Source organism: Leptonychotes weddellii, chromosome 16, assembly GCF_054177405.1.
Source record: "Leptonychotes weddellii isolate Sample4059 chromosome 16, ASM5417740v2, whole genome shotgun sequence".
NCBI classification, from domain to species: domain Eukaryota; kingdom Metazoa; phylum Chordata; class Mammalia; order Carnivora; family Phocidae; genus Leptonychotes; species Leptonychotes weddellii.
The window spans coordinates 35,675,358-35,695,309 of NC_138384.1; the positions used below are offsets into that span (position 1 = coordinate 35,675,358).

The following is a 19,952-nucleotide window of genomic DNA, read 5'->3' on the forward strand; positions in this document are numbered from 1 at the left end:
CCCCCATTACCAAACACTGAGTGAGGGACCCTGGTTGACCCACAAAGAAATGAATACCTTTCCATTTAAGGTCTGAAAGTGTTCTTCCACGGGTATCAAAATGTAGGACTCAAACTGACAAGTGGACTGAACGCTGCTCGGCAAGCTTCCTTTGCAGGGCACCAGGACCTGGAAACAATAAGCAGGGTGAAGAGTACGAGATGTGCCACTTAGAGCTGCAGAAAGCCGGGGGGGCGGGGGCGGGGGGGGCATCTGGAACATCTGAACGAGGTCCTGTCACTAACCTCTTGGTTCCGTCTGGAACCAAGCGACTGGGGTCACGGACGTCCTGGTGGCAAAGCCACAACCCCCGACCTGGGCAGAGGGGTTGGACCCAGGCCCCCAGGCTTGTTCCCACACCCACTGGGTCCCCCCTCCCACAGCCAACGCCAGGCGCCCAGTCTATTCTCAACAGGCTCGGGGACGACTCCAGAGGAAGACAGGGTCGTCTGGAAAGAAGAGAAAAGTGAACCTAAAAAGTCACACGTAATCCCGCCACCTGAATGAGGAGAAACACTGCACCCTGAAGACGGTTTCCTTCCCGTCTTTTTTCTCTGTTTTTTTTAAGCCCAGTTGTGATCACAGTTTGTAATATGAGCCGCAGAAACAGGGTTTCCTGTAGCAAACAGCCACCTCTGCCGAGCTGTCTCGGGGTGCCAGGCTCTGTCCTTGGGGCGGGCTCCATCTGAGAGGTGAACTGTGGCCCGATCGTGGCCACCACACCACCGCCTTGGCGGCTCAGGGACTCTCTCAGACTCAAGTGTACTCGGAAGGAAGACGCCCAAGGCGGTGTAGACCCTTGGAACCCCACCTCCTGAAGCAACCCAGCCCAAAGCATACGGCTTCCGTGCTATCCCCATCCTACAGACAAGGAAACTGAGGCTCAAGGGAGCTAAGGAAACTGTCCAGGGTCTCGTGGCCAGTGAGTGGTAGGGCCCTGATGCAAACTCCTGCCACTTCCCGGAACCAGCGCTGGAGGCTCAGCCCAGACCCCCCTGGAGCTCCCCCAGCAAAGACACGGTCGGTGAAACCGCAGCCATGAGAGCCCGTCACCCGGGGCTTCCTCGGGCAGCTCGGCCTCTCCCCACACAGAGGGGCACGCCAACTCCTCAGAGCAGAAGGTGGCACTTGTGGATGGGAGAACGCTGACAAGATGGCCTGGCCCCTCCTCAAAAAACCGAGACGGAATCAGATCCACATCTAGCTCAAACCACCAGTTTCCGGAAGTACGGTGAACAGAGGACCCTGTCAGCACTACCCATGGGACTGCCACTGGCAAGAGCCAGAGTGCGGGGAACCCGGATGAACACACTGCAGAGACACAAAGAAAGAAAACGAGGAAAGGGGAAGATAAAACGAAAAAGCAGCGGAACACTGTGGACACGGTTTCCCAAGGCCACGCGCATGTCAACACTGACCACGCCTCACACACGGGGCACGCGCCTCTGCACACGTCACTTGAGCTGGGCAGTGAGGAGGAAAGACAGACGTGGAGACTCATCCATCCAGTGTGACGTGTGGACCTCCTCTGGACCCTGATCTGAACAAACCCACCGTGAAACAGACAATTATGAGATGATTTGGGAAATCTGAACAGGGACTAGATAGTGGATAATATTGAAGAATTATTGTGGAAAGTTTTAGCTGTGATAATGGCATTGTGGTTACCTTTTTTTTAGGAGTCCTTATCATTTAAAGACACGTTCCTAAATATCTACAGACGAAACTGCATGACTACCCGACATAATTTTCTGGGATGTGCTTCAAAATAATCCAGTGGCCGCGGGTGGAGGGCAGGAGGGGGCAGAAAGGACATGTGATGGGCCACCGAATGGATCACTGCTGAAGCTGGGTGACAGGTGCATGGGGCTCATTATATTACCCTTTCTACTTTTATCATATGTTTGCAATTGAGCTCAGTCAATAGAGCACGCGACTCTCAATCTCGGGGTCATAGTTCGAGCCCCATGTCTGGCATAGAGATTACTTAATAAAAAAAAAAAATCACTTTAAAATAATTTTAAATTTTAATAAAAGTAAAACTTAAAAAGGGGGAAAAAATAAAAATAAAATAAAGAAAAGATAGGCCCTCAGATATAAGCCTGAATTGAGAAACAACCTCCTCACAGCCTCAGGGAGCACAGGAAGAAGAGCCTGGGACCCCGAGGACTGGCCACAGGCATGGGAACGCCATGAAGCAGACCTGCAGGGTGTTTAACGCCCTAACTCAGGGAGGCCAAGAGAAGGTCCCACACCTGCTCTACGGATGAAGGAGTCATACGGTCCCATGTGAGAGACCAGGAACTTCTGAGGTGCTTTGGAGAACCTCACTCCAGCTGTGACTACATTCTTTTTACCTGTTCACGTATGCCTTGTCTGCCTCCCTAACTTAAATAAAGTACGACGGGCTCCGGCTGCGTAGTATCCCTGTTACCGACCTCACTGTTCGACATCCAGTAGGTGTCCAATCAATGTTTGTTGAATGAATAGGAGTCCTCCAATAGCAAGGACCCCCTCCCCCCACTCAGTTTCCAGGCAGACAATGCTGCCCAGAGCATTTCATTACAAGCAGAATCCAGCAGCTGGACTCTCTGGCTGAGAGGGAGGGTGAGGAAGCCAGCCCCTGGGGCTGGGGACATGGAGCAGCCAGGAAGCTGCCCACAGGAGGCGGGGTCAAGTGCAAGTGCCTTCGGGGCTCTCCCAAGACAGTGCTTCAGACTTCTGGAGATGTCATGGGCATTACAGCCTGTGTGGAGGACACAAAGTTTAGAGTCTCTTACGGGTAGACCGTAGTGGGGGACCTGCTTATTTTAAAGCTTAACAATACAACTTTTTATTCTAGTCTCTTTATAAAGAATTTTTAAATAACAGTTATTAAAGAAAAGACAGTAGAATAAAAGCAAGAATCAGCATTCATGACGCTACTCCAGAGTACCCTCCTGACTCCTCCCCCAGGGAATGTTAGGGTGACTTCTGTCCTGACACCCATTCTTCTGAGCGATCAACAACGGTCAGCTTCTGGAATTCCCCAAAGGCATGCTGCATTCCCCCACTCATCTGTGCGATCCTGGAAACCCGGCACGGTGCCTGGCACCTAGTGGATGCTCAACGAATGTTTGTTGGCTGGATCTAGGCCAAAGGAATCCTAAGAACTAGAATATAGACCTCAGTGCCCTTAGCTGGCCTGTCTAGGTATTTTACTTGAAAGTCAGTTCTTTGAAACTTGGAAGACATGCTGACAGGTTCCCAGGCTAGCCCTCAAAAGACATGCTGACAGGTTCCCAGGCTAGCCCTCAAAAGCCTACATACCCCATAATTAAAAGATCACAATAGGGGCGTCTGGGTGGGGCAGTCGGTTGAGCATGACTCTTGTTGATTCTTGATTTCGGCTGGGGTCATGATCGCAGGGTCATGGGATCAAGCCCTGGGTTGGTCTCCATGCTCAGCGGGGAGTCTGCTTGAGATTCTCTCTCTCCCTCTGCCCCTCCACACCATGCGCTCTCTCTCAAATAAAATAAATAAATCTTAAAAAAAAGAGAGAGAGAGTTCACAATAAGAGGAACAAATTTAATCTCCCTGTGTAATTTTTGTTTCTCCTATAGGCAAATGCACCCACCCCTAATCCACCTGGGAATCCTGGAGGACTTTCCCCCTGCCACCTCATGGACAGCCCGCCTCCCTGCAGGCAGCAGGTTTCTTTCACGTGCTCCCCTCGTCCTGCCATCTGGATGCCTCGATTATTCCACCGGTTCTTCCCCTTGAGGAGATGCCTTTCAAAGCAACATACAAATGTGTTCACATGTTCCCTTATTCTATGTGAGTAAGCACACACCCATGATGCCCTGAGGGAAATATGCTTTCTGCCCCCAGAAGCTCTCAAGTCAACGTGGAAAGAGAAACAAGACGAATACCATGACATCAGTGTCAACAGGGGCTGTCAACAGAGAAAGGATTACACCCAAGGCTGGTGCAGAGCCAGGAGGGTTCCTGGAGGAGGCAGCACGTGGTGGTCTCTCTCTGCCTGTGCTCGTACTGAGCATGGTCTGGCGCTTGTTACACTCGGCAGGTTTGTAACTGACTCCCTCTAAACGTAACCAAAGTGTACGGTATTTCTGGCCTTATCAACACGGCTTGGTCCACACCTGATGGAGAAGGACAACCCTCAGGATCAGTGCACTTACAATGCCATGGGTTTGGGCCACCTTGTTGCATAAGTCAGGACGCCACTTTTGAAGAGCCAAATAGAAAGGATTTTTCAGGAGATCTTCATCATACAGAGCCATATGGACTTCAGATGGGGCAAAGAGAGTCTCCTGGGACAAGAGGAGAAAAAGCAGTAAATGACCACTTTTAAATTTATACAACAAATAAAAGTCCTGATCTGGCAATTTCTAAAAAGCATCTCTGACATGTATTACTCTACAGGAAATATCAAAGATAACCCACCAATTCCAAGATGACTTTTTTACTGGTTAATTGCAAAAATTATGTTCAGAAATCTTGTTCAGGGGCGCGTGGGAGGCTCAGTCGGTTAAGCATCTGCCTTTGGCTCAGGTCATGATCCCCACATGGGGCTCCCTACTCCGGGAGCCTGCTTCTCCCTCTTCACCTGCTCTTGCCCTGGCGCATGAGTGAGTGCGCGCTCTATCCCTCTCTCAAATACATCTGAAAAAATCTCGTCAAACTCCAAGTCATTGCAAAAAGTTAAAATGGCTATTTTATGCATATATTTTAATGAAATATTTTAAGCATATAGAGAAATAAAGAAGAATAATGCAAACCTGTCACCCAGAACTACCCAATCTTAACATTTTACCATGTTTGCCTCAGACTTTCTTCTAAGAAGTAAAGTATATTGGAATAGACTGGAGGGGCACCTGGGTGGCTCAGTCGGTTAAGCATCCAACAGTTGGTTTCAGCTCAGGTCATGATCTCAGGGTCATGGGATCGAGCCCCACATAGGGCTCTGTGATCAGTGTCTGCTGGAGATTGTCTCCCTCCCCCTCTGCTCTTCCCCTGCTCATGCTCTCTCTACAATAAATAAAATCTTAAAAAAAAAAAAAAGAATAGAATGGAATCCCCCTGTGCCCCTCTCTGATCCCCTAAATAACTCTCTGATCCTCTAAATTAAGGATTAGGACTTCAACATATGAATGGGGGGGGCCACAAAAATTCAGTCCATAGCATAAGCCAATTGTCCCATTATCCTTTTTTGAACAGTCTATCCCTTTTGCACTGGCCGATAATGCTACCTTTGCTATATTCTAAGTTCCCATATATGTGTGGCCTGTTTCTGAGCTCTACTCTATTTCAACAGTCTAGACCAGTGCCATCCAACAGATATATAAGAAATGTAATTACAAAAAAAAAAAAAAAAAAAAAGAAATGTAATTACATATACACTATGCATAGTCACATACATAATTTAAAATTTTCTAGTAGCCACATGAAAAAACAAACAGGTGAAATTAATTTTAATAATATATTTATCCTAATATATCCAAAATATTGTATTTTTAACATGTGATCAATATTTTAAAATTTTATTAATGACATATTTTACACTCTTTTTTACTCCTACTAAATCTTCAAAATTTGGTGTGTATTTTACATTCATTTTTCAATTCATACTAGCCACATTCAAGGGCTTAAAAGCCACATATGGCTAGTGGCTATTATACTGGACAGAGCAGGGCTAGACCACATTAGTTTACATGACTACAGCTTCATAATAAGCCTTGATATCTCATAGAGAAAGGCCTCCCTCCTTGTTCTCCAAAATTGTCTGGTTATTCCTAATTTTTTTTGCAATATCCCATAAATTAAATCAGTTCCTCAATTCCATAAAAATCCTTTTGGGATTTTTAGTAGAAATTCACTAAATTTATGGATTGGAGAGTCAACATCTTGATAATAATGAATCTCATCATCCATGGACGTGGTATGTCTTTCCATGTATGTCTTCTTTGATGTCCTCCAATTAAATTGATTATAAACAACTTTTATTAAACATTATTTGTATATTCTGTATAGATTTTCTCCTGTTGTGAATGGGGCTTCCGTTGCCCCTGGTCTGCTCCATTTACCATACATGAGTGTAGTTTCACTGAGCTATCAGAGAGGAATATGAAAAATGGGCACAGAAAAAGAATCTGAGCCTCCATCTCAAGTGGTGCAATGGAGAATATAAACACCTGTCTTGCAGGACTCCCATTTACATGCTGCCTTCAGTATTTTTGCCATACTGCATACTAATGGACCACCACTTACTGCTGGCCTACATGGTGTCTTTGTGAGAATTAGAAAAAGGCACCCAGTAGGTACAACAGTCCTATGCCAGGGCACATGGCTTGGTAAGTAGCTCACAGGCTATTTATCAGCCCCAGTTTGCCAACATCTCACTCTCCTGGGCAGAGTACCTATGCAATAATCTGCGTAATTGTACACAAAGGCTCTACTGTTAGTATTTGACATATTCCTTTAAACACCTACTCTCTTTTCAAATTTATTTTTAAAAGAACCCTTATTACAACTTTAAATATAAAAACAGTATATTCCAGGGTGCCTGGATGGCTCAGCTGGTTGAGTGTCTGACTCTTGATTTGGGCTCAGGTCATGATCTCGATGCTGCGTGATCAAGCCCTGTGTCAGGCTCCCTGCTCAGTGGGGAGTCTGCTTCTCCCTCTCCCCCTCCCCCTGCTCGTGCTCTCTTTTACTCTCTCTCTCAAATAAATAAAAATCTTTTTTAAAAATTGCAAGAACAGGGCACCTGGGTGGCTCAGTTGGTTAAGCAACTGCCTTCGGCTCAGGTCATGATCCTGGAGTCCCGGGATCGAGTCCTGCATCGGGCTCCCTGCTCAGCGGGGGGTCTGCTTCTCCCTCTGACCCTCTCCCCTCTCGTGCTCTCTGTCTCTCATTCTCTCTCTCAAATAAATAAATAAAATCTTTTTAAAAAAAAAATTGCAAGAACAATGGACATTATGTAAAACCTTGCTAGATACTACTGCCTGCCAAACAGTCTGAGCTTGAGCCTGAGACCTCTTCTTAAAAAAGAGAAAATGAGATGGGGCACCTTGGTAGTACAGTCAGTTAAGCGTCCGCCTCTTGGTTTCGGCTCAGGTTGTGATCTCAGGATCGTGAGATCGAGCCCCACATCATGCTCCACTTTTAGTGTAGAGTCTGCTTGAGTTCCTTTCTCCCTCTCCCCCTGCTCCTTCCCCCCACACCTGTGGGCTCTCTCTCTCAAATAAATAAATAATAAAAATTTTTAAAAGAGAAAATTAGCAACTATTAAAGAGCATCAAGTAAACTTACCCTTGATACAATCAGATAAATGAAATATGAATAAAAACTGAATTACTTTCTTACTATGAAACAATATTCCAACATGCTTTCTTGGGAAAATGCCAGGACAACACATATAAGTAAGTACATTATGAATTCTGTTATGGCTAATGATAAAAACAGCCCCTATTTGAGAGCATCTTTGGTTCAGGTACTGTGATAACTTCTATTCATCCTCATCCCACTTTCATGTTCATGATAACTACAGGCAACCAATTACAACCAATGCTCACAATAACTATTGATATCATTAGCCCCATATTTTGCAGATGAAGAAACTGAGGCTCAGTTGGCCAACGTGAGGTTATACAGATGTCAGAATTTATTCTAACATTCTCCTCTTTAGCCACTATACCCACTGTAAAATAAATATGCCTGGGTTAAGGGTTATATCACAACCCACAGATGCAGAGATTCCATACTTCATTTCCCCCAAAGGAAAAGTCACCATGACAGCCACATGGGCCCTACACTGAATTTCCTCGGTCTGGTCCAGCCAGAACTGTCTCTGCTGCAGGCCCTCCTGGGGACTGCCTCAAGGAGGCCCTTGAGCTCCCTGCAAGGCCTCTTAGGGGAAGAGCCTAGCATGAAAAAGGTTACATATAATCTCTTCCTGGACCCCAGAGACAGCTCTACAACAATTCAGGTATTTGACTTGTTGAATTCAATTATTACTGCAGCCCAAATAATCCTTTTATGAGGCCCTAACCAGAACAACTGGATAATGTGATTTTGCTGGGACAGAGTCACAAGAAAACAAAATTGTTTCTGGTTTCTGACACAATCGGTTCTACATGAGCAAGTACAAAAGTAAAGACACCTTGGACAGAAACCCCATGAGAGCCAGGATGCCATACGGTCAGAATGAAGCTGGGAAGGGACCCTCCTTCTGCTCCTCAGACGAGATGCCGGCAGAGCTCCAACCCCTCTACACCCAAGATAGAGGTGACAAGGACGGGCTCTGATGCAGGAAGTAACAACCTAGCTGGTAGGCAAGGAATGTGCATCCGCAGAGTAAAACCAACCCAGAGCAGTGCTGAGACAGGTAAGGACCAGAGAAGGGAGCAGCAGGGAAGGGGGCTGGGGTGGGGAGCAGAGGAAGCAGGAACAGGTTCCTGTGGGCACAGAAAACCCAAGAGTAAAAAAATTTTTTAATTGATGAGAAGATGAGTCCAGGGAAATAACAGGAATCCAAACAGTGCTGGTCAGAGAGGGACAGCAGGGTGAGGGGAGGCCCCTGAATGCCACATCAAAACATTCAGTTCAAATGCATGAAACACACAAGACTCGGAGCAAGCACTGCTGGTGAATGGGACAGAGCTTGCTGGGTTTCAGCCCCAAGTCATCTTGTTTTCTCTTAGACATCATTCCTTTTGGTTGCCAATGACTGAACCCTCTGTCCAGGAGTAGGGATTCGAAGAGCACTGTCCAATGCTCTTCTCAAACTTTTTGTCCCAGTGCTTAAAACATATAAGAATCCAATACAATCAGGTGCTTAATGCCAGAATGGAATTCTTAAATAGGGGGTAAATACTTAACACAGGTTAACGCCCTCACAAGTTTTACTTGCAAGAATTTGTTTTATATCATGAAAAGTAAACTGACTGTTCCTTATAAAACTGGAAAGAGGAGTAAATCCTCTTCTAAAACTCCTTTTAAAAAAAATTCCACCTCTGCCTAAGCTCAAATGGTTGGATGATTTACAGCAAATCCAGGGAAATTAGTCAGAGATACCAAATACCCCCTGAACACGAGTTATCTGAGGTTAATTCTATGAACAGGAGAGCCAGGCATGATCTCAAACTAGTACCAGACATTTCATGGGGTGGTGTGCGCACTTGTGGTTTTGTGGTCTACAACTGTCCCATGAGGCTGGGTGGTCAGGTGTCCCCATCTGGTGACAGTGTGCAGCCTGGCTCAGCAGAATCCAGCACAGGAACGTCTGTGCCTCCCAGAGATAAACCCCCAGCTGAAATCTCACTGCTATGGCTGTTCTCACTCTTTGGTGAGGGCGCTCACCAAAGACCCACACCAGGCATATTTTCCAAAGGATGAGCATTATTCTCCAACCAGTTTAATTTGCGATGCAAAAGGGAAAGGCAAAAAGGGAAAACTTTCTAATTCATCTGTTTAATAGCAAATGGAAGCAACTGGATGATGTAATGTATGATATTACAGTCATTTATGTCCTCCTGGCCTGTACCATTTATGGATCCTATCCATATTTTTCTCAAAGCTCTTCTTCAAAGTGTCCAGTCTGTGCCTGGCCACGTGGCTCACGGTAGGCATGCTGTAACTGTTTGTCCACTAGAACAAGATGATAGTGGGGTGAGAGGAAGCTCAAGCTCCCAGGGAGGGGTCATCTCTCACAGAAGCTGGAAATCCACTGCCCATATCCAGGGAAGGGTGAGGGGCTGGCCCCAGGCAGCCATGCAGGCACCAGCAGAAAGCCGGAAACAAACTATAAACTCAGAGCTGGCTATGACAGCTGGAATGTGGAGAGTCACACAGGGAGGGAAGGCCTCAGAGCTGGAAGAGGGGTGTGACCACTAAGGGAGCAGGAGAGTTTGGAGGAGCACCACCACCCCTGGATTTGGGTCTGAATCCTTTCTAGATCTATCCTCACATGGTCACGTTCCTCTGCTCCTCTAGTAGAGGATTGAGTTACAGGACACCAACCTAATCCTGGCAATTCATAAACAAAGGGAGAGACCCACAGAAACACTAGCAGTGCAGATGTGTGAATAACAAAGACCCAGGAATTGCGCTCATGAGCCCAACACAGTCCAAGAGCCACAAGGAAACACAATCAAGCCCTTGACCCCCAGGCCCTATGCAGACAGTACTGTTTGCTCTGCCAGTGAAGCTGCCAGGCAGGATGATTTCTGGTGGCAAGCCAGAGGGAGGAGAGCTCACCCAAGGGATCTGCTCAACTTCAGAGTCTCAACTGCTTTCCTGCCACTGAGGCTAAACACAAGCATCTGTCCCTGCTCCCATCCTGCACTTCTCCCTCAGAGGCCTCTGCCCTCCTGATCTTACTCAGACTGGTCCACAGGAAAGATGGCAAAGCAATCTTTCCAACACTGAGGTCTACTACGGGGCAGGAGTCCCCCTTATCCTCAGTTTTGCTTTCCAGTTTCACTTTTCCGTGGTCAACCGGGGTCTGGAAACAGAACATCCACCTTCTGACATATGGTCAGGAAGTCAGTAGCAGCTAACATTACACTCAGTACCTATATCGTTCCCCTCACTTCATCTCATCACCGAGGCATTTAATCACCTCACATCATCACAACAAGGGTGAATACAGCACAAGATATTTTGAGAGAGAGAGAGACACCACGTTTACATAACTTTCATCACGGTATATTGTTAATAATTATTCTATTTTGTTAGTTATTTTTGTTAATTTCTTACTGTGCCTACTTTACATATTGAACTTATCATAGGTATGTAGGTATAGGAAAAAAAAATGGAGTATAGGGTTTGGTACTATCCGAGGTTTCCAGCATCCACTGGGGGTCTTGGAACACATCCCCCATGGACTAAAGGTGGGGGGGGGGCTACTACATTCTTCCAGGACTTCCCCTCTACTCCCTACTAAATGAACTCTCAATTTCTCTTCCTGGCATTAAGGGCCTCTCATTCTGGCCTGCCACCCATCTCTGTAGCTTCGTATCCCTCTGCTGTCCCTAAAGCTCCCCAATGTGATGGGTTCTCCCTCCTTCTATTTTGTCTTGAAAACTTCTCTTTCCCTGTCAAGGCCCCCATCTGGTCAGTGGGTGGCTAAGACCCTCCACCATGGAGAATGGCCAAGGCCAGGAGCGTCCAAGTCCTGGCCACAAATGGCCCCAAATCTATAGATTAAAGGACAGAGCGCAGAGTGAGGGAGCCCTGGGGCCCAGTGCTCTGGATCTTCTGAACCGCCTCAATACCATGCTGGGGAAGGTGGACTCAAAACGCTAATATCCCACTAAGATCCCCTGCTCTTCTCTGGGGCTAGTGGGAGGGTGAGTTAATCAAAATAAGGGCCTCTCCCCATGAAACCCATAAACTTGGAAAACCCCAGCTCGCATGCAAACCAGTAGACCCTCCAGTCTCACCAGCCCCTCCTTCCCTGAATGTCCTAAACCCTCAATGAAGACGCGTCGTTTGCTCCGTGGCCCTGCACCGGCTGCTAATGCCCCAGTTCCCAACATCTGCAGGGGCCATGCCCACCCAGCTCGCGCGCCTTGGGCAGTCTATGTTCAACGAAAAGAACTGAACAGACCCAGAGTCCGGAACATCTCTTGGTGCCTAAGTTTTCCTGGAGTAATTTTTACCCAGCAGAACGAAGAGCCCCGGCCCCTCAAGAGGCTGGCAGGCAGGGATTCCCTCCTCCCTCCCCTGCGCCTTCACCACCCCCGGGGACCACAAGGCCCCAGGCTCCGGACCCCCACCCACATCCTCCCCCTCCAGCGGCCCCGCCAGGCGGTCCGCAAACCACCGAGGTCACTCAGCTCTTGAACGACTGCCCCGCCCACTGCCCCCAAGTCCGAGCTCCCAGGACCCCGCACCCGCTGACCCGTCCTGTAGTCGCGGGGGTCAGAGGGCGCATTCTTCGCCACCCCGCACTCCAGGGGCAGAGAGAGCCCAGCCGACGGGACCCGCAGAGCGCGGGCGGGGCGGTCCAGCCAGCGAGGAGCTAGGGTCTTGGGGTGCCGCCCAGGGGCTGCCAGCCCTGCCTGGGGGCGCCGCGGGGCGCTAGCCGCGAAGAGGAAAGAGCCCCTCCCCCTTCCAGCTCCGGGGCCCCGCCCGGCCTCTAGGCCCCGAGGCGCAGCCGTCCTGAGGGAAGGGAGGCACGGGATGACACAGGAGCGAGGACACTTACTTAAAAGGCTACATAGTTTCACTCCATGTCCTTTTCGGAGCCACGGCGACGCCTCCTGGGCCCGGGACTCTCACCTCGGTGCCCACCACCCCAGCACAGCAGTTCTGCTCCACCGCCCACCTCTTTACTCCGCCGTTGGGCGGAGCCGCACCTGGTCAGCCCAATGAGCGGCCGTCCTTATCCAGAGTGACGTGTGCGCAGAGCAATCATTGAGTCCTCCCAGCCGGGGTGGGGCTCAGGCGGCGCACAGCGCTTCCTACTCAGGCCGGACCAGCCCTGAGTCGCCGACTGCGCGTGCCCGGAACGGGAGGGGGCGGGCCGAAGCTGATCTGACACTAGAGGTGGGGTCCAAGCTTGGTCCCTGGAAAGCCGGCTGGATCCGGATGGGGAGACCCAGGAGCTGTCCCGCCCTGCGAATCGCCCTTTACTGCTAGGTTTGGAGGACGGAGGTGCCCAGTCCTATAAGGCACACCACTCCGTCGCTGGCAGGGTCTGGGAGTTAGGGTCCCTGGGTTCTGATTCCCTCACTTGCATGGACGTCGCGTGACCTAGGCCCCCCCTTTTTTTCTTTACCTGGGCCTCAGTTTCTCCATCTTTACGATACCGGAGGGTTGGAACTGCCAAGCGCTAGTATTCCAGAACTGTAACGGGGAGAGGAGCAGGGGGAGATGGGGGACCTACACGTGATCTCCCCGCGCGGGGCCCCGCCCATCCCTGGTCTAAGGGATGGAAGTGCCCTCCGAGGACGGGCGGGGGTGGACGAATCCTAAGAAACCCGACCCAGCAGCCCTCAGCAGCGGCTAAGGCGGAGCGCGCGGCTCGGCGGCCAGCTATCCCAGGCGACGGCACCTGAGAAGGATGGGGACCACAACCCAGGCTTCGCAGAGAGCCACCTTGCAGGCGAGGGCGGTGCAGCGACTCGGCGTGTGACTCCGAGCGAATCGAGGGAGGATGGACGAGGGAATGGGAGATAGCTAACGGGGCTCCCTCTCTGCGTCCGGTCCGCAGAGGTGCACGTCGCAGGTCTTCAGAGGCTCCGTCGACAACAGCGGCAGCACCGAGCTAGTGTCGGGCCATGAGGAGCGCGCGGGCCGCCCGGCCCCGGGCCGCCGTCGGGGCTGACAGCGTCCTGCCGAGCTGAGGGCGTGGACCGGAGAGGGGCGCGGGCGGCCGGGCTGCGCAGAAGCGCACAGCCATGGCGAGGGAGGAGTGCAAGGCACTGCTGGACGCTCTCAACAAGGCGACCGCATGCTACCACCACCTGGTGCTGACCGTCGGCGGCTCGGCGGACTCGCAGAACCTGCGTGAGGAGCTGCAGAAGACGCGCCAAAAGGCGCAGGAGCTGGCGGTAGCCACCCGCGCCCAGCTGACGGCCGCGCTGCGCGACCGGGGCCTGGGCGCCGAGGAGCGCGCCGAGTTCGAGCGCCTCTGGGTGGCCTTCTCCGGCTGCCTGGACCTGCTGGAAGCCGACATGCGGCGCGCACTGGCCCTGGGCACCGCGTTCCCGCTGCACGCGCCGCGGCGGCCGCTGGTGCGCACCGGTGTGGCGGGCGCCGCGGCGGGCGTAGCGGCGCGCGCCCTGAGCGCCCGCAGCTTGCGGCACGAGGCGGAGGGCGACTTCGACGTGGACGACCAGCGCGAGCTGGAGCGCGAGATCCTTCAGGTGAGCGAGATGATCCACGACATGGAGATGAAGGTCAACGTGCCCCTCTGGACGGTGCAGGCCCGGCAAACGGCGGGCGCCGAGCTCCTGGCCAGCGCCAGCGCCGGCGCCTCCTCGGTGGGCGCCGTGTCCGTCCAGGAGCGCACGGGGCCCTGCGACCCGAGCAAGGCCCTGGCCGCCACCGTTTTCAGCGCCGTGCTGCTGGCGGCTGTGGCCCTGGCCGTCTGCGTGGCGAAGCTGAGCTGACCGGCACACGACTTTTCCTGCCACTACCCCTCCCTCCCCGGAGACATCCCTCGGGAACGACGGCAATCGCCTGGACTCGGGATGGGAGTGGGATCTGGCACGTTTAAGGGAAGGGGTTCTAAAACCGTGTGTGTGTGTGTGTGTGTGTGTGTGTGTGTGTGTGTGTGTACACATGGTTTCCTCTTGCCGGCCCGGGAGGAGTTAATTTTGCGCGGGCAGCCAGGGCATTACCGCTAACGTATGCAGCAGCTTTATCCCCTATTAATAGAAAACCGTCCACAGTGACCTCAGATTCCCCCGAGTTAATGGGTGACCACGTGTGCTGCTGGGGTATGTTTACACGGATTCTCAGTTTGGTGCCCCCAACCCTACCAGCGATCCCCACTCTCCGCGTGGGGCAGTTTGAAAGGGGGATGAGGTGAAGTGAAGTCGGGGGAGAGGAGTTGTTTTGCTCTGTGTGGGTGGTGATTTTGTTTCCTGGACAATACTGTAAGAAGATGTAAGCAGGTTTTATTACCTTAATCCTTTGGGGCCTAAACTTAGGACAGTGTGCAAAGAGAAGTCTGTGCAAAGTGCTTTCACCATGGCGCACCATTGAGCTTCTTGGCAGGGTTTATCCATTAGTTCCGAAAAGCAGCTAGAAGAGGTTTGGGTTTGGGGTTTGGTAACCTCCCCCACAAGTGCTGACCCTACTTAGGAAACCAGAGAAGACACGTCGAACCCGCCCCCACGGGTTTGGATCCACTGCACCCACTTGCCTGTTGAAAAGGGGTCCCCTGGGTAAGCCTGGAAGGCGCACAAGCTTTGGGAATGGACATATGCTATTCAAACAGGCACTTTCTCCTTTGCCGGGGCTTATTTTTGTTCCAGAATTAGACCAGAGTTTTTTATCCTCCCTTGGGGGAGGGCTGCAGAATCCTCTTTGGAGCCCTTAATCCTATCTATCCCTTGGAATCTGCCTGCTGGCTAGCAGGAGAGCTGGCTTTGGAGGAAGCTACCCAGCTCTCTGACCCTCACACTGACCCCTGAGAGGGTAAACCTCACTGCCCACGCTGTTGGAGCTGATTAGCCCTGAGACTGGGTTAGAAGGCAACAGCTTCCACTCGGAAATTTCAGCAGCGTTTTAAAAACAAGATCATTGAGAAAGAAAAACCATATAACCATATGATGCCCTGTCAAAGCCAGTTTTTTATAGAGGACATTTGGCCACAAAATCATACGTGCCAATGAGTCAAACACAGTGGTCTTTACTTACAACCTTTAGTTAATAAATATACCTCTATTATTAAAATAGACCTTCTTGAAGGCAGGAGGTCGTAGCATAAACTACTGGAACCACGCTGTACATAACAGAGGTTGAATGACCCCTACTTCTTTTGCTCAGTAAATAAATAAGGTGGAAACCCCTGGGTCCCAGGCTGAGCAGAGCCACCACTTGCCGCCTGTAGTGCAGAGAGAACATAGTTGGGGAAATAAGACTGAGAAAACACATACATTTAACTCTCAAAAGGTAATTAGGAATAAAACCCAGAGACTTTGGCTGAAAACTGACAAGGATTTTTTTTTTTTCTTTTTTACCCTGAAAGTGGGAAAGAGGACTAGGAGGAGGGAAAGGACAGTTTCACAAAGGCAGCTTGGAGGGCCACGGGGTAGGGGCAGGTAGCAGGAGTGCAGCCTTGGCTTCAGCCCTGAGGGCCACCTTTCCAGCCCAGCTTCCTCCCCCTCCTCCTCAGCACACAGATTCCAGTACCTCATAGTGAAAATGGATGTGTGTGTGTGTGTGTGTGTGAGAGAGAGAGAGAGAGAGATAATGGTTTTAAAACACCCACAGGGTCTTAAGCCGATTAGAAGTTTTATGACCTTAACTAATAAAAGAAACACCTCCGGCCTCATCTGAATAGGGGCCACTCAAATTCTTTTGTACCTGCGCGCTCAGGGTAACTTCACAGATGACACAAAATTTTCCTAACTCCCTTCCCCAAAATCTCAGCTCTCCCAGACAAGAGGAGGCTGGGCATTTTGTGACCCAATGTTGGCAACTAACCTTTAATAGCACACCCTAAATATATTCTCCTGTTTCCAATACAGTGACTCTTCTGTTCTTATCAAGTTGTTTTGGTTCAGAACGATGACAAAAAGTTGTTCAGCAGAACCTACTGAAGAAAAAACCCATCCAATGTTGTGTAATCCATAGAGAGCACTTGGGACAAATGTCTTGTCACCCTTTCCACCCAGTTGGCAAATCCTTGGGTATTTAATTATATGTGCAATCAGATGTGTACCTAATTCCAAGAGTCCTCTGCTCACCGAAATTAGGTATAAAATGTTGCACCCACACACACACAAAAAAGCTGAATTACAATGAACATATTTATCCTGTGGACCTGTTAACCTGAACAACTCTGTGTTTGAAAGTTTTAAGCATTAGGAATATTCGGTACTATTTGGAATTCTAACATTGCCTACTAGAACTTTCGCTATGTGATGCACGCAGAATCACTTTCTGCTTGAGCAATAAAGCTGCTGTCACTATGTCTGCTCTCATTTCTATGTATATAATTAAAGACATTGCTTTCTGATAGAAGCCTGATTCTATATAGGTGTTTGATATCAAATCATTAGTTTTCTAAAAACACTTGGTATGATTTTATACCATGATACCATGATTTTAGAGAAAAAATTCAAAATGTTTAACATAGGGTATATATGATGAGGTCAACGTTAGAGTCCATGGCAAAAAAACCCATCTAATTTCCCAAATTAAAGATGCAACTTAAAGGATAGATCTTTATATCCAAAGTTAAATGCTATGATACGTACCTGTAAAGAGAAAATATCCCTGACTTCTCTTCTGGGAAAAACAGTACTGTTTTATCTGATTTGGAGAAGACAAGCAATTGGAATGTCAAAGCACTTATGGAAACTTTAAACTATTGCTAGTAGTGGAAAAAACCAAAACACTGATGTTTGTAGAAGAGAAAAAAAATGCCTGACAAATTCATTTTTTTGTGTGCTCAAAGAACTTAATGCTTTTAAATGCTGCAAGGGAAAGATTTTTGGTAAGGAAAATTAGAGCATAACCTGCGTGATTTACTTAAGGTTTACAGTAAACTACATAAGACATGTGTAATGTCAAATGACAAGTAGTTTTGGTTAAAGAGCGTTTTGGTTTGCCTGAGGATCCTGATGATGCTGCATCTTCTGTTTCAACCTGCACATTGATACATTTTTAGCTACTCTGTTGCTTTTCAGATATAGCTCTCCCTTCTGTAATGAATACTTGTTAAGGGTGTGAGCCCTGACATGTGAGCCTGTATGTCAGCCTGAGAAGTAAAGAACTTGAGACTCTCCTCTGTCTTCCTTTGGGGAATGCCTCCTCCCTCAAGGCCAGATCAGCTATGATGGACAGGGCCTCTGCCTCTTTTTCCAAGTACCTCAGAGAAGTCATTGACCTCCCTGTGCCTGGGTTCCCTCCATGGTGAAATGGGGGGAGCCCTGACCGATGGACTAAAGGTCCCTTCCAGAGTTTAAAACATTTAACAGAATGCAGTTAAACGAGAAAGGATTATTCCAGTTTGGGGGTTTTTGGTTGTTACTGTTAGTTTGGGTACATATGGAAATGAAATGTTACAGTTTGGTGGTTATTATCTAAAATTCCATATAAAGTTAAAAAAAATCAGAATGAGGGGCGCCTGGGTGGCTCAGTTGGTTAAGCAACTGCCTTCGGCTCAGGTCATGATCCTGGAGTCCCTGGATCGAGTCCCGCATCGGGCTCCCTGCTTGGCGGGGAGTCTGCTTCTCCCTCTGACCCTCCCCCCTCTCATGTACTCGCTCTCTCTCATTCTCTCTCTCTCAAATAAATTAAAAAAAAAAAAAAAAATCTTAAAAAAAAAAAAAAAAATCAGAATGAACTGAGCTTACTATGATTTTAGTCCATACCAGAATTAGTGGATGGGATGCCTGGGTGGCTCAGTTGGTTAAGCCACTGCCTTTGGCTCAGGTCATGATCCTGGAGTCCCGGGAACGAGTCCCACCCACATCTGGCTCCCTGCTCAGCAGGGGGTCTGCTTCTCCCTTGGACTCTCTTCCCTCTCGTGCTGTCTCTCATTCTCTCTCTCAAATAAATGGGTAAAATCTTAAAAAAAAAAAAAAAGAATTAGTGGATGGACTTATAAGCAAATTTGTATAAATGCTACTTATTTATAGTATTTAAATTAGATTAGGAATTTAAATTCAGACTGTAGATCTGAGTCCGAGAAAGACTACTATTGATTAAATAGTCGGTTTTACCCAGCAATCGGGCCACCTAAACTGATTCTGGGAAATTACAGATGTGAAACTCTGTCATTTATCCTGGAGACTGGGAAAATCCTATCTTGTAAGTAACCTGGAGCCCTCAGAACTATGACTGCATTGGCTGCCTGATGTCAGGAAACATGAGCACAGCGTGGGGGGTTTTGTACATGGCATCAGATCCAAAGTGGAATTAAAGGCTTCATGTCAACTGTTTACCTGAAACTGTTTATTAAATAAAAAAATCAAAGTTCATGCAGCATTTATAACTTGGCTGGAAAAGACACCCTCAAATAATTCAGCTATCAACTCTTGTGATATATATATATTTTTTTAAACTGCCGCCTGATACCTTTAATCAACACTAAATCAAGTCTGAGGCAAAACACTAAATGGACAATACTCGAAAGATAATAACTTCCTTTCTTGATAAACAATCTCCCACCGTCATTCAGAAGTTGAGTTATTTGATGGCTTGGGAAGCAGTGGCCATTGAGTTTTCCTTCCTGACCTGAAGAGACTCACTGCTGATGGACAATAATTCTCGAAGTTCCTTATTTTCAAGCTCTAATTGGGCTAGTTTTTCCTGAATTTTACAAAATTGGTCATCATCCACCTGAACTGCTTTCCTCATCACTTCTCCCATTTCACAGATTCTGTCAATCTGACTCTCAATTTCTGCAGGGTGAGACTGGTGAGCTTTCAGGACTGGTTCAGCATCCACGGCCTTTTTAGCAACCATTAATTGTAACATCTGCTTCCGGTACTTGCTCATGATGAGTTCCAAAGCATCCTGGTGTTCCTCCAAGGAAACCCATAGCTCTCTGTTTTCCTGCTGCAAGTCTCTAATCTGTGTATTCTCTTGGGACAGCAGAATGTGAGGTTTGAATTTGGACATGTCCTTTATATCGGATGCATCTTCTGGATACCTCTGCCCGACCTGGTCCGGAAGCGCCTATATATATATATTCTTAATATTCTTTATGCCCATCTGAAGTGAAGTGAAGGTCCTGATCAACATTGTTACCCTTCACAGACTTCATTACATAAAGAGATGCTCAGAAGTACTCCAGGATTATAAATCTCCAAGTGCTTCTGTACAGTATGATTATACTCATCTTGTAATGCAGGACGGAATTGGGAAGAACAGTAGGTCTCCACATGAACAATCTTTGGCTGTGGTCCACACAGATCAAAGTCATATTCAAATACTATTTCTTTGGCTCTTAAGAACTGACCAGAAGTACAGGAACTGACCACATGCTGCAGCCCTGTGTCCTCGGAGACAAGATGGATTTCTCGAAAAGCATTCCCCCCCACCTTTCATTTACTTATTTTCACCTCATTCCACAGAGGATTCTGGGCGTTTTCATCGCGGTACTATGAGATCTTGGGCATCCTTGTTTGTTGCTGTTTATAACCTTAGACTTATATGACAAAGGTAAACAAGCCAAATGACAGCTCCCATTGGCAAAATGATTTTTTTTTTTAAAGATT

General features: G+C 48.4%; 2 protein-coding genes and 1 pseudogene across 6 annotated transcripts in view; 1 reads left to right on the forward strand and 2 right to left on the reverse strand.

Annotated features, from left to right (window-relative positions):
* ANKRD27 (ankyrin repeat domain 27) overlaps positions 1-12,410 on the reverse strand; it is a 44,123-nt gene extending 31,713 nt beyond the window's left edge. For 4 of the 5 annotated variants that reach the window (XM_081806672.1, XM_081806673.1, XM_081806671.1 and 1 more), the window contains exons 1-3: positions 12,254-12,410; positions 4,221-4,352; positions 58-168 (exon numbers count right to left, since the gene is read on the reverse strand). In XM_081806672.1, the coding sequence (XP_081662798.1) occupies positions 58-168; positions 4,221-4,322 (213 nt within the window). In that variant the 5' untranslated portion in view covers positions 4,323-4,352; positions 12,254-12,410. Of the gene's footprint in view, positions 1-57; positions 169-4,220; positions 4,353-12,253 lie in introns of those variants that run through there. The other variant, XM_081806675.1, reaches the window with a different exon arrangement.
* Positions 12,411-12,549: 139 nt separating this feature from the next.
* Positions 12,550-16,746, forward strand: RGS9BP (regulator of G protein signaling 9 binding protein). The gene has a single exon (XM_031034089.2). The coding sequence runs from the start codon at positions 13,449-13,451 to the stop codon at positions 14,160-14,162; it is 714 nt and encodes a 237-aa protein (XP_030889949.2). The 5' UTR covers positions 12,550-13,448; the 3' UTR covers positions 14,163-16,746.
* Positions 16,747-18,781: 2,035 nt separating this feature from the next.
* LOC102749375 (suppressor of IKBKE 1 pseudogene) lies at positions 18,782-19,717 on the reverse strand (annotated as a pseudogene).
* Between the last annotated feature and the right edge of the window lie 235 nt (positions 19,718-19,952).

What these genes read in the sequence shown, in the direction of transcription:
- RGS9BP (XM_031034089.2), top strand. Translation starts at nt 13,449, where the DNA reads ATGGCGAGGGAGGAGTGCAAGGCACTGCTGGACGCTCTCAACAAGGCG.